The sequence below is a fragment of the Trachemys scripta genome, chromosome 7 (assembly GCF_013100865.1).
Source record: "Trachemys scripta elegans isolate TJP31775 chromosome 7, CAS_Tse_1.0, whole genome shotgun sequence".
Classification (NCBI taxonomy): domain Eukaryota; kingdom Metazoa; phylum Chordata; order Testudines; family Emydidae; genus Trachemys; species Trachemys scripta.
Window position 1 is genome coordinate 20,051,605 of NC_048304.1, and position 15,844 is coordinate 20,067,448.

Sequence of the window (15,844 nt, forward strand, 5' to 3'; positions counted from 1 at the left end):
CAGGGTGGAGGTTTATGGTGAAACTGGAGGGGGTCGTGATGTATTGCAAAATTTAGGAAGGGGCAACAGAAGGGATGTTTCTTTGGTCTAATGTGCTCTGAATGAGTGTCTAGTCCATAGGGTCCCGAGGCCTACCTTTGCAGAGGAAAGGTGCTATAGAGGTGCAAAGTATTATCATACCTACATACATGTAGTGCTCTCCACTCCTGCCTCTGAGGTCCCTACGCAGTTTGCACCTGGCAACCAGCAGGAGCACCATCCCTGAAATCCTATCTATGGTTCCATTTTAGTTCTACCTCCCCTTCTATTAGGAGACTACCCTGTCAGCTCGGGCTACCACCGCCTCGTCTAATCTGGGGAGACGTTTCTGGAGATTCTGCCTAAACACACGCGAGTGTGGTAGCAGCACTCCCTGCTGCTAGTACCACTTGCTGAAGCTACAAATCCCAGAAGCCTTTACCACTGTCCCTGCTAGATTTCCATTATTTTGGTTCAAATGCTGGATCCAAATGTGAATGGCTCTGCTCATTTTGTTGCCGTTTAGGTCTAGATTTGGACAGCAGGTACACTCTGTCACAAGGTAAATACGGCTGCTATTATGGTTCTAACCTCCAATAAGATGGAGGGAATGGGGGGCGACCTAAATAATGGGGGGGGGGGGGGTTGGAGGCTGCTCAGAATATAAACTGTTCCTTCTGTAAATTTAAGATGGAGTTGAATCACACTTTGTATCTTAATTAATTTCTTATTCTTATGTTGGAGCGTATGTAAGTATAGGTATTCCGCACCCCACCTGCTTGTTGACTACTTTCTGTAGGATTGCAGCGCCCCCTACTGCACGAAGGGTAGAGCTGCAGCAAGCATCAAAACCATGAGTCTCTTAAAGCTCCCAAGTTAGGGAGGGTGCGCAGGTGCTAGGGGCTGGCATACATCAAAACCCCGCACCCTAGAACTGAACTTTGTTCATCTTTCTTTCTGTGGTGAATTTTCTCCTGCAGCTAAGTTTTTTAGAGGAATTCTGCACATAAATTCTCTGCTTACCTTGGACGTTCATTTTCACTTGGCAGGTACCAGCTAAATGTTTCCAATGATGTGCTTCATTTTGTACAGAAGGCAAATCAATTCTGTGCTCTGGGAAAGAAGGAGAGAGAGAGAGACGTGGAATTAAATTGCTATATCCAAAGGCTTTATCTACCTCTTGATTTAATTTGTTTTATTTATTTTTGGATTTTATGCTGCAGCCCATCATAGTAGCTATGTGTCTTCCATGTAAAATGAATATCAATAGCAAAGTCCTCAGTGGACTTGATGGACTGGCATTTTTCTCCTTTTTCAGGCTAAAAACTCTGCATTGTTTTTGGAAGCCGGACCATTCTGCACAGCATGAAGTAGCGTTGGTATGAGAAGCTGGAATACTGTTGGGATCAGCACACAGTGGTCTTATACCCATAATGCTTTCTCTTCCCTTATACAGCATTCCTGGCTGTTCCCCTCTTTCCTCAGAGATATGCACAGCTGATTGGTAAAGAACGTATGTCACACAGGGCAGGCAAGTGCTGCAGTGATATTGAATTCTGATTGGTACTGGCACAAAGCAAGAAATAAAAACCTTCGAGAAGAGCGATGGAGTCGTTTAGTGTGTGTACTTTAGCAATCAAACAAAGACATGCCTGTCCACAGCAGCAGCATAGATATAAAATAGAAAAGTCACAACAGGAACTTCTCTATGTAACCTTGGCTTCCTTTAGGGAATGATTTGGATGAAGGCTGCCAGGAGGGTAGATTCATAGATTCTAGGACTGGAAGGGACCTCAAGAGGTCATTAAGTCCAGTTCCCTGCCCGCATGGCAGGACCAAATACTGTCTAGACCATCCCTGATAGACATTTATCTAACCTACGCTTAAATATCTCCAGAGATGGAGATTCCACAACCTCCCTAGGCAATTTATTCCAGTGTTTAAACACCCTGACAGTTAGGAACTTTTTCCTAATGTCCAACCTAAACCTCCCTTGCTGCAGTTGAAGCCCATTGCTTCTTGTTCTATCCTTAGAGGCTAAGGTGAAAAAGTTTTCTCCCTCCTCCTTATGACACCCTTTTAGAAACCTGAAAACTGCTATCATGTCCCCTCTGTCTTCTCTTTTCCAAACTAAACAAACCCAATTCTTTCAGCCTTCCTTCATAGGTCATGTTCTCAAGACCTTTAATCATTCTTGTTGCTCTTCTCTGGAGCCTCTCCAATTTCTCCACATCTTTCTTGAAATGCAGTGCCCAAAACTGGACACAATACTCCAGCTGAGGCCTAACCAGAGCAGAGTAGAGCGGAAGAATGACTTCTTGTGTCTTGCTCACAACACACCTGTTAATACATCCCAGAATCATGTTTGCTTTTTTTTTTTTGCAACAGCATCACACTGTTGACTCATATTTAGCTTGTGGTCCACTATAACCCCTAGATCCCTTTCTGCCGTACTCCTTCCTAGACAGTCTCTTCCCATTCTGTATGTGTGAAACTGATTTTTCCTTCCTAAGTGGAGCACTTTGCATTTGTCTTTGTTAAACTTCATCCTGTTTACCTCAGACCATTTCTCCAATTTGTCCAGATCATTTCGAATTATGACCCTGTCCTCCAAAGCAGTTGCAATCCCTCCCAGTTTGGTATCATCCGCAAACTTAATAAGCGTATTTTCTATGCCAATATCTAAGTAGTTAATGAAGATATTGAACAGAGCTGGTCCCAAAACACAGACCCCTGCGGAACCCCACTCGTTATGCCTTTCCAGCAGGATTGGGAACCATTAATAACAACTCTCTGAGTATGGTTATCCAGCCAGTTATGCACCCACCTTATAGTAGCCCCATCTAAATTGTATTTGCCTAGTTTGTCGATAAGAATATCATGCGAGATGGTATCAAATGCCTTACTAAAGTCTAGGTATACCACATCCACAGCTTCTCCCTTATCCACAAGACTCGTTATCCTATCAAAGAAAGCTATCAGATTGGTTTGACACGATTTGTTCTTTACAAATCCATGCTGGCTATTCCCTCTCACCTTACCACCTTCCAAGTGTTTGCAGATGATTTCCTTAATTACTTGCTCCATTATCTTCCCTGGCACAGAAGTTAAACTAACTGGTCTGTAGTTTCCTGGGTTGTTTTTATTTCCCTTTTTATAGATGGGCACTATATTTGCCCTTTTCCAATCTTCTGGAATCTCTCCCGTCTCCCATGATTTTCCAAAGATAATAGCTAGAGGTTCAGATACCACCTCTATTAGCTCCTTGAGTATTCTAGGATGCATTTAATCAGGCCCTGGTGACTTGCAGGCATCTAACTTTTCTAAGTGATTTTTATCTTGTTCTTTTTTTATTTTATCTGCTAAACCTACCCCCTTCCCATTAGCATTCACTATGTTAGGCATTCCTTCAGTCTTCACCGAGAAGTCTGAAGGAATGCAACAAAGAAGTCATTAAGCATCTCTGCCATTTCCAAGTTTCCTGTTACTGTTTCTCCCTCTTCACTGAGCAGTGGGCCTACCCTGTCTTTGGTCTTCCTCTTGCTTCTAACGTATTGATAAAAAGTCGTCTTCTTGTTTCCCTTTATTCCCGAAGTTAGTTTGAATTCAGTTTGTGCCTTTGCCTTTCTAATCTTGCCCCTGCATTCCTCTGTTGTTTGCCTATATTCATCCTTTGTAATCTGTCCTAGTTTCCATTTTTTATGACTCCTTTTAATTTTTTTAGATCATGCAAGATCTCGTGGTTAAGCCAAGGTGGTATTTTGCCACATTTTCTGTCTTTCCTAACCAGCGGAATAGCTTGCTTTTGGGCCCTTAATGTCCCTTTGAAAAACTGCCAACTCTCCTCAGTTGTTTTTCCCCTCAGTCTTGATTCCCATGGGACCCTACCTATCAGCTCTCTGAGTTTACCAAAATCTGCCTTCCTGAAATCCATTGTAGGGTGAATATTGTTGTTCTAAGATGCTCTTCCCAAAACAATAGAGGGGCTAGAAAGTTGGGAGAGGAGGGAGACATTGCCAGGTCACATCTGCGGAGGTGGGGGCAGCAGGGAGGAGGAGGATGGGAATAGCTAATCCCAAGCATCCTGTTCTGCCCCCTCTCCCAGCATCCAGCAATCCTCCTTCCCTTCCTCCTTAGCACGATGCCTCTTGGAAATGAGCCGGGCCCCCAGAAGACATACCATAGGTTTATAGAGAATTCAGAGCTGAGCCCAAGCCTATGTATATAGCTTTTACAGGAGCACAGCATACTGCTCAGTAGACATCACAACATGCAGTGGATGTGTTTCCTGTGATCACAATGGAGACGTTCTGGCCGATTCGCCTCGTAGTTGGACTGCAGCTGCTACTGATTTCTGGATAATGGGGAAGGCAGAGTGTCCTCTAGGATCTGCCACATGTATGTCCTGCTGGGTGACAGACTGTCTGGCTGGGCTTAGAAGGCTCCAGATTCAAGTGACTAGTTTTATCTCAACCTTGAGTATTTTTATGTTGCAAACGTCTGATCTGGTATAAACCTTACAGAGGAGGATTCAGGATAATGGGGTCATTGTGAAGCAACAGCTGTCTCCCACCATTAATCCTTATGCCCGTTAGCACAGCTGCACTACCCAAGGGCAGCCACAGTCCGTGGGAATGCAGTGCTTTCTCCCCGCCCCAAAACACACACAATGGTGAGCGCTCATGTCAGGTCAGCACTGCTTGGGTGAGAGCCTGGCCAGGGTTTAAATCAGTCACCAGGAAGTGTTTTGTGTCTCACTGCCAGAATTTTCAGGTTTGGACAGGCTCTTCGAATACCCTCTGGTGAAGTGCAAAGCTTCCTTGCCTCAGATCCGCATCAGACCACTGCTAGAGCCACAACCCTATCACTGCAAACCAGTCCTTTGTGTCTTGGTTCTGGCAGCAGATGCGTCTATCGTGTCATCAGCAGAAACTCTTTAGACCGTTTTGCACTGGAGCAGCATTAAAGGAAAGGGTAGTATGATTGACAATAAATGGGGGGGCGGGTAAGACAGGGTATCGGGACCTACATCCTGGGTGCTGGCTGGTGAATTTTGCCCACATGCTCAGGGTTTAACTGATCACCATATTTGGGGTTGGGAAGGAATTTTCCTCCAGGGCAGATTGGCAGAGGCCCTGGAGGTTTTTCACCTTCCTCTGCAGTGTGGGGCACGGGTCACTTGCTGGAGGATTCTCTGCACCTTGAAGTCTTTAAACCACGATTTGAGGATTTCAAGGGCTCAGGCATAGGTTAGGGGTTTGTTACAGGAGTGGGTGGGTGAGATTCTGTGGCCTGCGTTGTGCCGGAGGTCAGACTAGATGATCATAATGGTCCCTTCTGACCTTAAAGTCTGAGTCTATGCTCTCTGGTTAACAAGGGGTTCGCTTCGGCTCAGCTTCCCTCTCCCTTGCATAAGTGCTTATGGGACAGGCTAGGTCAGTGGCTGCTTAGGAGGAAAGCCTTTGGTTAGGCCTGTCTCCACACCCAAGGTAGTCTGAGTGTTTTAATTTACTTTACCTAATACTTGAGGAAAAGACCTTGCTAACTGACTTTTTTTTTTCTTCCTTCTGCTGAGTGATTTAACCAATTTATACATACTGAACAATAATTGCGTTACTCAGATTGCTTCTAGCTAGGCTGGTTTATGGTGTGGGTGGAAGGGGGGAATTTGGTCCCATTCATGGTTCAGTGATTGATTTCATTGCTAGGAGAGGTTGTTTCTAAGTGTTAGAACTACTGTAGCAAGTTAAGTGTCTGCTGTAATGTGCCACCATTTAAAAAAAATTTTTTTTTAATTTGGCTGTATAGATGAAACTTTAAGGCAGATACTCCAGATCCAGTTTGAATCGGTAATTTACTTAAATGACTTCAATTTTTCCCCAAGCGTTTTTTCAGTGGAACTTCAGTGGAACTATAGTGACATCTAGTGGCCAGTTAGAGAAAGTGTACTTCAGCTGAAAATTCTTACCTAAAATATGGCTTAATTTTGTGCCTTGGCAATTGTAAAATAGATTTTTAAAACTGACAGGTGGTGGTTTTCAACTTTCATTTGTCCTCACTGTAACAGCATGTGATTTTTAAAGGAGGAGATAAGTATCTGCTCTTGTCAGTAGCTGGCAAAGTGCAAAATGCTTATATTTAGAGGAACTGCAGTCAAATGTAATTTACTAAATGAGTGGAAGTGACCTAGCTGAGAACTCCAGCTCTGATAGAAAGGGGTGATGTTCCAGACTTTCACTCTTTCTGATTGTCACATGAGCTTCCCATGATATAGCTAAAAATTGTGGAACTGCTGAGGAAAGAAGCTTCTCATTTTGATTTTTATCATTAGGTAGCATTAACATTGGTATCATAAGTAAGAGCCAACAAGCACCTAGATCTTCCCTCCCAGTTGCCAGTCGTTGGGGTCAGTATATTGTTGTATTTCCCACAGTTAACAGAGCTGCCAGCCAGCACAACAATCGGTGGCAGATGCAAAGTGAATGTGTGTCACTGTTGTAGATTAGTAATACAATAATTGAACAATAAAAAGTGAGACTTGGCATGATTCATTATTGCTTCCACATTGTGTAATCAACAAGCTGAAGCCAACTGTAGCCATTTCTCAAGTCTGAAAACTTGGATCGCACAAGTTAACCATGGAAAAACTTTTAGAGCTGCAACCAAATGTCTTCCAATAGACGCTCGGCAGTGTGGTCCTCACTCATCTAAGTACACGTGCACAAGCCCTTTTTGCTTAGGGGTGGACTTAAAATCAAGTCACCTGCTTTGCTGAATCAAGGTCGGTAACTCAGCTAGCCAAGCAAAACAATTTGCACATATGTTGGTTTGAATTTTGAAAGTTATTTGCTTTGTCTTTGGTTTTGCCCCCTTCTGTGTTCTTTCCATGAATGTGGAAACAAATGTTAAAAGTTGCATGCATGTGTATTCACAGAAATCACATGCTGGGAATGCTTGTGTCCTTTTCATATAGATTTGACTTAGTTATAGGAGCTGCCAATTTAAAAAGCTGAACTTCATTTGCACTCTTACAGATTCACATACATATTCTGGTGACTGGGACGTTATATATAGAGATTCCTAGTGATGTTTGATTTAGTATTCTGCTGCCAGCCATAATATGGTAGACACACTCCACACATACAAGACGACGCTGTCCCTGCTCTTATAAAGTACTGAAGGCTAGTTCGCCATTATTTTAAAGCAATCTGTTAACTGTCCTTATATTAGGGAAGACACCAGCCTTCCTTAAAGTTTCTAACTTTGTGTCTTTCCTCTTTAGGACTGGAGCAATCCATGTGGGTGACCGGATATTAGCTATTAATAATGTGAGTCTCAAGGGCAAACCACTCAGTGAAGCCATCCACCTACTCCAAATGGCTGGCGAGACTGTAACGCTGAAGATCAAGAAACAAACCGAAAGTAAGGGCAGAAGCCTTTGCAACCTTTTTGTTCAAAGTATACAGCTACAGTAGAAATGAGGTTGGCCTCATGGTGTAACAGGTAGTGTTCTGCAATGCTATAGGAGAGTCTGGATTTAATTCCACACCATGGTTTTCTACTACCTGGCTGTCTAGGGGCAAAATATCCTGCAGAGCCCATATATTCAGGTCTGAAAAGAAAGGCTTGGGGAGAAATTTGGGGGAAAATAATTACTAAAAGTAAAATATTCATTTAAAAATATAATATATATAAAGGGACACAATCAGCAATAAAAATTGTACCTCGGTCTGCAAATGTTAACTTGCTGCTATTCCAAGTAACACCTAAATTGACTAGAGGTGAAAAGAGATTAGATGGAAAATGTATAATTCAGTTAAAATGTACTTTTCAGGTTAGCACTTTGTGTGTCAGTGGTTTCACAGTTTCCCCATCTGTGTGGGTGTCTCGCACCGCAAAAGGGAGGGCGGAGAGAAATCTTTTTAAAATTAAAAACGTGATTTTTGTAAAGCTACAAAAATTAGCAGGTGTAGTTCCTGGAAAAACAACCTTTAACTCTTCCTTTTGAAACTGATTCGGTGTCACACTGGCTGTTATCCTTTAAAAGCCTCTCCTAGCTTGTGGTCCTAAGATCTTCAAAGCTACCTTCTTTTGACATTTGCATCCCCCCCACCTACTTACCTCTATGTAGCTTTGAAGTCATTCCACTCTGATGTAGCATCAAAGGAGGAGGAGGCATATCCAGGACAGACAGGTCGTTTTAAAAATTTAATATTTTTTTAGCAGGGACAAGATCAATCTGGGTAAGTTTTTTAAAAAAAAAAATATATATATATATATATTTTTTCTCCTGCAGGGCCCCTGCCAAATGCAAACCACACAAAACTCCTCCCATCAATATGCAAAAATATTGTGACCTGTCTCTAATCCCTCCTTCCCTTTCCCATATTATGTATTGCCTTTTTATCATGCCTTTTCACTTTGTAGGTCTGGCTGGGGCCAGGTATAGAAGTGCCACGGGAGAGACAGTTTCTTCCTGTTCTACTTAATAGCAGGAAACATCAGAAACTCTTCCAAGGAAACCTATTCCAGCCTAGATTTGCAAGTCCAAGAAGTTTGACAAAATAATAATAGTACCTTGCTCTTACTTGGCTCTTTTCCGTAGATTTCAAAGTGCTTTACAAAGGAGGTCGGTATCATCATTCCCATTTTACCGATGGGAAAGCTGAGGCATCAGGAGAGCTGTGACTTGTCCAAGGTCACCCTGCAAAACGGTGGCAGAGCAGGGAATTAAACCCAGGTGTCCCAAGTCTGAGTCCAGCATCAATCTGCTAGGCCAAACTTCTAGGGCCTTCTCCAAAACAAACCTTTCCCCCATGATGCTCTGTGGGTGCTTTCTCTGTAGGTCACTAAAATGGTTGAAGAAATGCCAAGTTGTGGTCAGAAAAGTGGCTTCACATTAACATTCTAAGTATAATGCTTCACAACAACATTCTAAGGGAGCTGGCAATCCCGTGTGCCGGATTGAAAGCCCTGACGGGCCAGATCTGGCCTGTGGGCCATAGTTTGCCTTCCCCTGCTCCAGAAGGAGGAAGGGGTGGATTTGGGGATTTAGCGTAGCTCTGAAGTTTCTGTAGGGTGACCAGATGTCCTGATTTTATAGGGACAGTCCTGATTTTTTTGGTCTTTTTCTTATATAGGCTCCTATTACCTCCCAACCCCCGTCCCGATTTTTCACACTTGCTGTCTGGTCACCCTAAGTCTCTGCATTCTGTAATACAAAAAAAATCCCAGTGGTTAGTTTCTTATGTACAACATGTATATAAGAACATGCACAACATAAAAAGATGGCCAGTTTTTAGGGCTCTGTGAGAGCAGCCATATTATGTATGGAGTCCTCCTAACTGTCCAATAGTATAATCTCCCTTCTCAGATACAGATGTTCTAAAGTGTTTCCTCAGAAGATTTGAAAGGCCAAGAATCTACTCTCAATACCAGTTGACCCCCTGGTGGCAAAGTTAAGTGTGTTTTAGCAAAATATAAAGGTTGCAGTTAAGAGTGATGACTCCTTTCATAGGAGGCCTGTTTTTTCCAAGAAGCAGGAAGTGGATATTTCTGCTCTGGCTTGCTCAAATATCTGAGCGTACACCCTTCTCTGATGCTCGCCCATCACCTTCGTAAATATGAAGTTTATCTGAACTGGTCTTCAGTCTCTGATGGTCTTTGACAAGTAACATGTGTCCCATCTATACTCAATAAAATGCATAAGAACAAGTGATTTGTTTTGGTTCCAGGGTCTTATCCCAAGAAGTCAGGGAGTATGAATGAAGTGAGTGACCCAGAAGATGAACTGACCGACTCTCAGAAAACTAGCAAACTCTCCGAGATTTACTCCACCACCATCCCCAGCGTGGACAGCGCTATGGAATCCTGGGATGGTTCGGGCATTGACGCAGGCTATGGAAGCCAAGGTGAGTCTGGGTCTCTACCGTAGATGTGGGAGCCAAACTGGATATAATAAGAGCTGCCCCAAACTCAGACTGAGCCTGACCCTCTTGCATGATTTCTTGGTTGCAGTCGGGCATTGAATTGCTGAAATACCATGGGCAGGATTGTTCTTGTGGTATTTTCAGCCTAATGTGAAGCAAGATTTCTGGAACAATTATGTGCAAAGGTTCAAGAGCCACCAACATTTGGGTGCTTATCCGAGCAAGCCCTTGCTACCATTACTAGTTCTACTATTGTTGTTTTGCACTTATGGTGCCTTTAGCCTGAGAATCTCAAAGCCCTCTACAAAGATAAATAAATATTATCCCCGTTTTATAGATGGGGGAAAACTGGGGCCACTAGAGGTTGTGACTTGCTCAGGATCACACAGTGGGTCAATGACAGAATTGGGGATAGAACCCAAGTCTGTTGACACCCAACCGCTTACTTTAGCTTCTGGATTATGCGACTTTAAATAGTTTTCGTACCTGATGCTTGGGTTTATTTTCATCCATTTGAAATATTATCTGTCTTAGCCAGTAGCAAGGAAGGTTGCTTGAAATCCATAAGCGCTTTGTGTAATTAGTAGCACTTGGGTTCACCACACACTGAATACCTCGTTCAATGAAGTATGACTATCGCTTCGGATCTTTCTAACCTCTGCAAATATGTCCCTCTATATCTGTGTTAGGGATAATGAAACCAATATATTAGAATCTCTTCCCTAATCGCTGGGGGAAAGGGCTTAATGAAACCATTGCATAACAGCAAAAGATACTGCAAAGTAAAGCAATATGATTGGCTCTCACAAACACGAAAGGAGAGACTCATTATCTGGAGGCAATGGAGCCATAGGCAAAAAGCAGCCTGGTTAAAAGGGACTTTCTTGTATTTTCTGTTTATTGCATTACTCTTCATTGCATTATACTGACACTGGCGGAAGTGAGTGTGGAATGGACAGAGGGATGCTCAGAAGTAGACTCAAATGCCTGGCGGGCAGAAGCATGGAGGAGTAATAGTGAAGAACTTGTCCTCGCCCACTGCAGGGCCAGAAGTGTTGCTGATGCCGTGGTGTGGGTAGGGTTAACAGGGCTGGTTGTGAAGCCCATTCAGCAAAATAATAGCACAGGATCAGATTAAATAAATTTACCTCATGTTCCATTTGTACCTACCATTCCCAGCTGTTAACGGAACAAAATAGCTCTGCCATATGAAGGATTTGGGTGAAGCTGTTGCACTAGACTGTGTCATGAATGTACCACCAGGGGGCTCCAATGCTGTAGGATTTTATGTTGGATTTCCCAGGAGAAAAGCCAGAGAAACATTTGTGCTTATGGGACTGAATGGAGGGAGAGAGCTAAGGAACACCCAGGTTGACAGCCAGATATATTGCTGTATTCTGGCCCTAATGCACTTGGGGGGGAATTTGACTCGTGGCAACATAGGGGTTTGGGCAAAGGGACCATGATGTTCTCCTGACCCAGGAAATGGCTGATGCTCTCGGCTTTTGTGAGCTGCTGGCAAGTATTTTCTGGGGCACTCTCTCCGGAACGCTCTAACCTTTAAGCACAGAGAACGCTCAGCTAAGAAAAATAATGGACCTTGGCATTTTCATAGGAATTACTGGCATTGTCCCTCGGCATTTCCATTGCTCTTGGCTGTCCAGGAGGTCAAGTCTCCTTTAATTATGTGTTGCTCCACTACCTCTTCCTGTTGATTTGGCAAAGCGTGTATGGCAGTGTGCAACTTTTCTTGGAAAGGCTGCTAGAATTTCTCTGAAAAACGTACTGAATAGGCCGGGGAGCGAGGAAGGTGGGGAGGGGATGCAAGTGAGGTTATTTCCTTTGCCGACAGCACCTAAATTACCAATGAATGCTCTGTTTGGAAAAGTCCCTGTCTATGCTACTTCAGCCCCCTTGAGACCTACAGTTTCTTGCTGCTCAGGGGCCATCAAATCTTTGTATCTCAAATTGCGTGGTATCTAAAGAATTATTCTTAGCGTAAGGAATAGGGGAAGCTTGTATATTTTCATCTTTACTATGTGAAGGGGAAGGAGGAGTTAATCATATATGGGATCAATGCGGCTTTAATGTGCACATAATAGGTATACTGCTTTGTAGTGTACTACTTTGTATTAGCTATGAACCAGCTTCTCTTTGGGCACACGTGTATATTTTAGTTAGATACACTTCTTCATGTCTCCTCCTGATAAATTGCAGTCCCTGAGCCTGCAGTGATCTCTTCCCAGGCACAGGGGTCTGTACTGGGGCACTCATTGCAGGATCAGGGTCTAAAGGTATGTCCAAACTACAGCTTCTGTAGCGGCATAGCTCTGGCAGTGCAGCTGTGCCACTGTAGTGCCATAAACTAGTTGCTTCCTACATGGACAGAAGGGGTTTTTCCATTGACCTAGTTAATCTACCTCTCGGAGAGGCAGTAGCTAGGTCTGCAGAAGAGTTCTTCCATCTGTGGTGCTCCTCGGGGGTAGGAGGCGCCTCACCATCACCTGCCCTGAGCGTGAAGCTGTCTTGTCTGTGCCTGCTGTGGGCGAGCTTCCTGAAACCAACAGCCTCGGGCAGTAGAAGCACTGGCTGCCAGGCCACCGCAGGCCTCACGCTCTCTGTGCAGGTAGCAATAGGTGCACTCCAACTCCCGAATATTCCACGCATTTCCTGCGCAGTCCAGCCCCTCATCTGTCCATGGACACTCCCAGAACAATCAGGCCCACTGTTCCCACCAGTACGCACCAGTCTGTAAGACTCAACTCCAGAGCATCACTTGGCTTAACACCACAGCACTTAGATATATTTAAAGTGAAAACAAGAATATGTTTGATAATAAAAGACCAGAGATTCAGGCATAGTGAGTAAAGAATATTGGAAACAAATGGTTCTATATCAAACAAAATCATAACATGCTTTTTTTTTTTTTAAAGACTAAACTTTAACTGACAAGTTGTCTAAAGAAGCTTATCTCACCCAAAGCTCTCTCCAGAGATTTCAGCCAAGCCTGGCTGAGACCCCATGAAGCAAAACTGCTGTCCTTTTCCCCCTCAGTGAAGGGTACCAGGGTGTCCTGTTTGCCTCCCAAATACAGTGGAGCAAACCTTTGATATGTATCCCAACAGATGGGGTTCTCTCCCCTACCCCTGCTGATTGTCTCTCCTTATTAGTTTCTTTCTGAAGTCCCCACAATCCTTCATTTGCCTTCAGTTCAGACTGGGGATAGGAGAACTATATTGTGAATGAGGCAATGCTCAATTTACATGTAAACATATAAACATCTTGTCTGGCAGAGAACCTGTTTTTTTGCCTTTGCTGGTGACCAATCCCCCCAGACAGACTTGAAGAACGTATTTTCAGTGTCTATACAATGATATAGATGACCGATGTGACATCGGGGTTCATTTCAGACCTCTCATGGCATTCTGTGCTGAACAGAATGTACAGGTCAGAATCACAAGATTCCTGTAACCCCTCTGCACCCCGTTGCAAGTTGGTATTAGGAGGTTGTGGGGTCACACCATCGACCCAGCTGCATCTACACCAGGGTTAGGTCAACCTAACCACAGCCCAGCGACATTTTTCACAGCCCTGAGTGACATAGCAAGGTCAATCTAATTTTTAAATGTAGACCAGGCCTTACTCTCTTCCAACAAGAATTTCACATTTTCTGCAGCAAAATGGCACCTGGGCAGGTGACTCTGGTACCAACCAATGGATTCCATCAACATGGATAAATTCCTTGAAAGGAGAGAGTTCCATCACCATGAGGGATTTTAAGATATGAAATGCAACATTTGGATGCTATTTCCAAACTCGTGTTGTCCTGCTTCTTATAGCTTTCTCTCCCTTGTGTCTGTGGCAGACTGACAATATCCTGTGTTATCCTGAACAAACCTTATGGAATTAAGTTAAACTTTATTGAATTAGGGTTAATACCTTTTGGGTACATTATATTAAAAATGCAATTGTGTCTGGGTTATCGTGGTATTGAATGTACCTTCTCTACCGGGGGAAGGGAGGCAACTGCTAATGAACTTCCTCCTTTATCAACCCTTTGAAGCCCCCACTTGGAGAGGTGGGGTTGGAAGGACTGGGTGCTTGTTCTGAGCTGAAGCTGTGATGAACTGGTAAGCACAAAAATCACCTTTGGGTGGGGGGTTGAAGGACTGATCCTCCCAAAACTCCATGTTATGGTTGGGGGTTAACTCTGGCAAACTTATTAGCATGTGTGAAGGTTCTTTCTGTTATTTTTATTATGTTTTTATGTAATGCTTTTTACCTTCAGAATAAAGTAGGCTTGCATAGGAAGTGCTGTGTGCTACTTTTATAACTATAGCTATTCTACCTGTTAACCATCTCTAACGAGAAAGCAAGCAGCTATCCTTGGGTAACATCTTTGTGCTAGGAAATACATTGAAGGCAGAGAACCATGGAGCCTGAAAATTCCCTGCTTAGAAGGGAGCGGGCCTGTCTCCCCGTGGAAGGGAGGCAAAAGCCGGGGAGTTGGACGCTTGAGAGTGGGTCTGGGACACTAAAGTGAACTGGGAGAGTGTTCATTAGGACTCTGGAATAGTTAACCTACAATGGGATTTTCAAAGCTCTCAAATGGGACCTGGCATCCAAATCCCTTAAAAGTAATGGGAATTGAGTGTCCAAACTCTTTTAAGCAGCTTTGGAAATTTACAAGAAATAATTCCTGCATCGAATTCACTGCCATTAAGAATGATCTTGGCCAAGTACAAAGTGTCAACTGGCAATAGTCCAGTTCATACTGCCGTCTGCATTACCCCAGCAAGTGGGTTCACAGTAAAAGTTCTGACCCAATGGCAATGCAGTTGTGTGAGGGATCAGGGTTTTGGACCTACTTCAGCACTTAAGGGTAACTTTTGCTCTTAGTAATAGTATCACGGTATAGGTATCTTCCTTCAGCTTTCCCGTTACTAATGGGCACAGTTATTCCTGCATGCTGAGGTGGGGAAGATGGAAACAACGGAGGGGCAAGAAATATTTGGTCAAGTTTTATTTTGATCTCACTGTTTATTTGTATTACAGTAGCACATAGAGGCCCCAGTCAAAATGACACCTAGTAAGAGATAGTCACTGCCCCAAAGAGCCTATGGTGTAAATAGCTATGGGTGGGAGGAAAGAAGTATTATAAATTCCCATTTTACAGATGGGAGAAACCAAGCACTGAGAGATTAAGTGACTTCCTAAAGATAATGCAGAAAGTCAGTGGCAGAGCTGGAATGGACTTCAGATCTTTTAAAGAATAAATCCAGTGCCTTCAGCACCTGACCATCCTTCCCTGGGATCTAATGTTTCGTTATGACTGTCTAACGCGGTGTGATTTTTTTTTTTTCCCCCCCCACCCCCTCTCTTCCTGCCTTACCTAGGTACATACATACCTCAGGCTGTTGGCATTGCCCTACATCCACATGAATGGAGACCTAGCAGGCAGAAGAACAGCACCCCTCCTGGGGATCCCAGGAAGAACTATCCCTATATGGATGGAACCTTCAGTGAAGATGACTGGGACAAACCCACCAGGTATGTAGGGGCTGGAAGAAGCAGGGAGGAGGTGGGTAGCCGTGTGGGTATGTGCATGTCCATACTGACTGTGTTGTCATATTGTATTTGCAACATGTAGGGTGTGTTTGTGCATGCATGTGTGTGGTGGAGCAGTTGAGTCAGGGATGGAGAATGGACAGGATAGTTTCTATTAATCTAGGGTTACCATTCGTCCGGATTTACCCGGACATGTCCTCCTTTTTGTGCTAAAAATAGCGTCCGGGGGGAATTTGTAAATCACTCAAAATGTCCGGGATTTCCCCCCTCCCCCGGCAGAGCAGAGCGAGCGGCTGGGAGGGCTGCAGGAAAGTCACGGGCTGGACTCC

The 15,844-nt window shown here is 43.8% G+C and overlaps 1 protein-coding gene across 4 annotated transcripts in view; it reads left to right on the top strand.

The window, feature by feature from the left end:
- GRIP2 (glutamate receptor interacting protein 2) overlaps positions 1-15,844 on the top strand; it is a 461,595-nt gene that overhangs the window by 429,578 nt on the left and 16,173 nt on the right. For all 4 annotated transcript variants that reach the window (XM_034774988.1, XM_034774985.1, XM_034774987.1 and 1 more), the window contains exons 18-20: positions 7,301-7,440; positions 9,753-9,929; positions 15,344-15,497. In XM_034774988.1, coding sequence (XP_034630879.1) covers positions 7,301-7,440; positions 9,753-9,929; positions 15,344-15,497 — 471 coding nt within the window. The remainder of the gene's footprint in view (positions 1-7,300; positions 7,441-9,752; positions 9,930-15,343; positions 15,498-15,844) is intronic.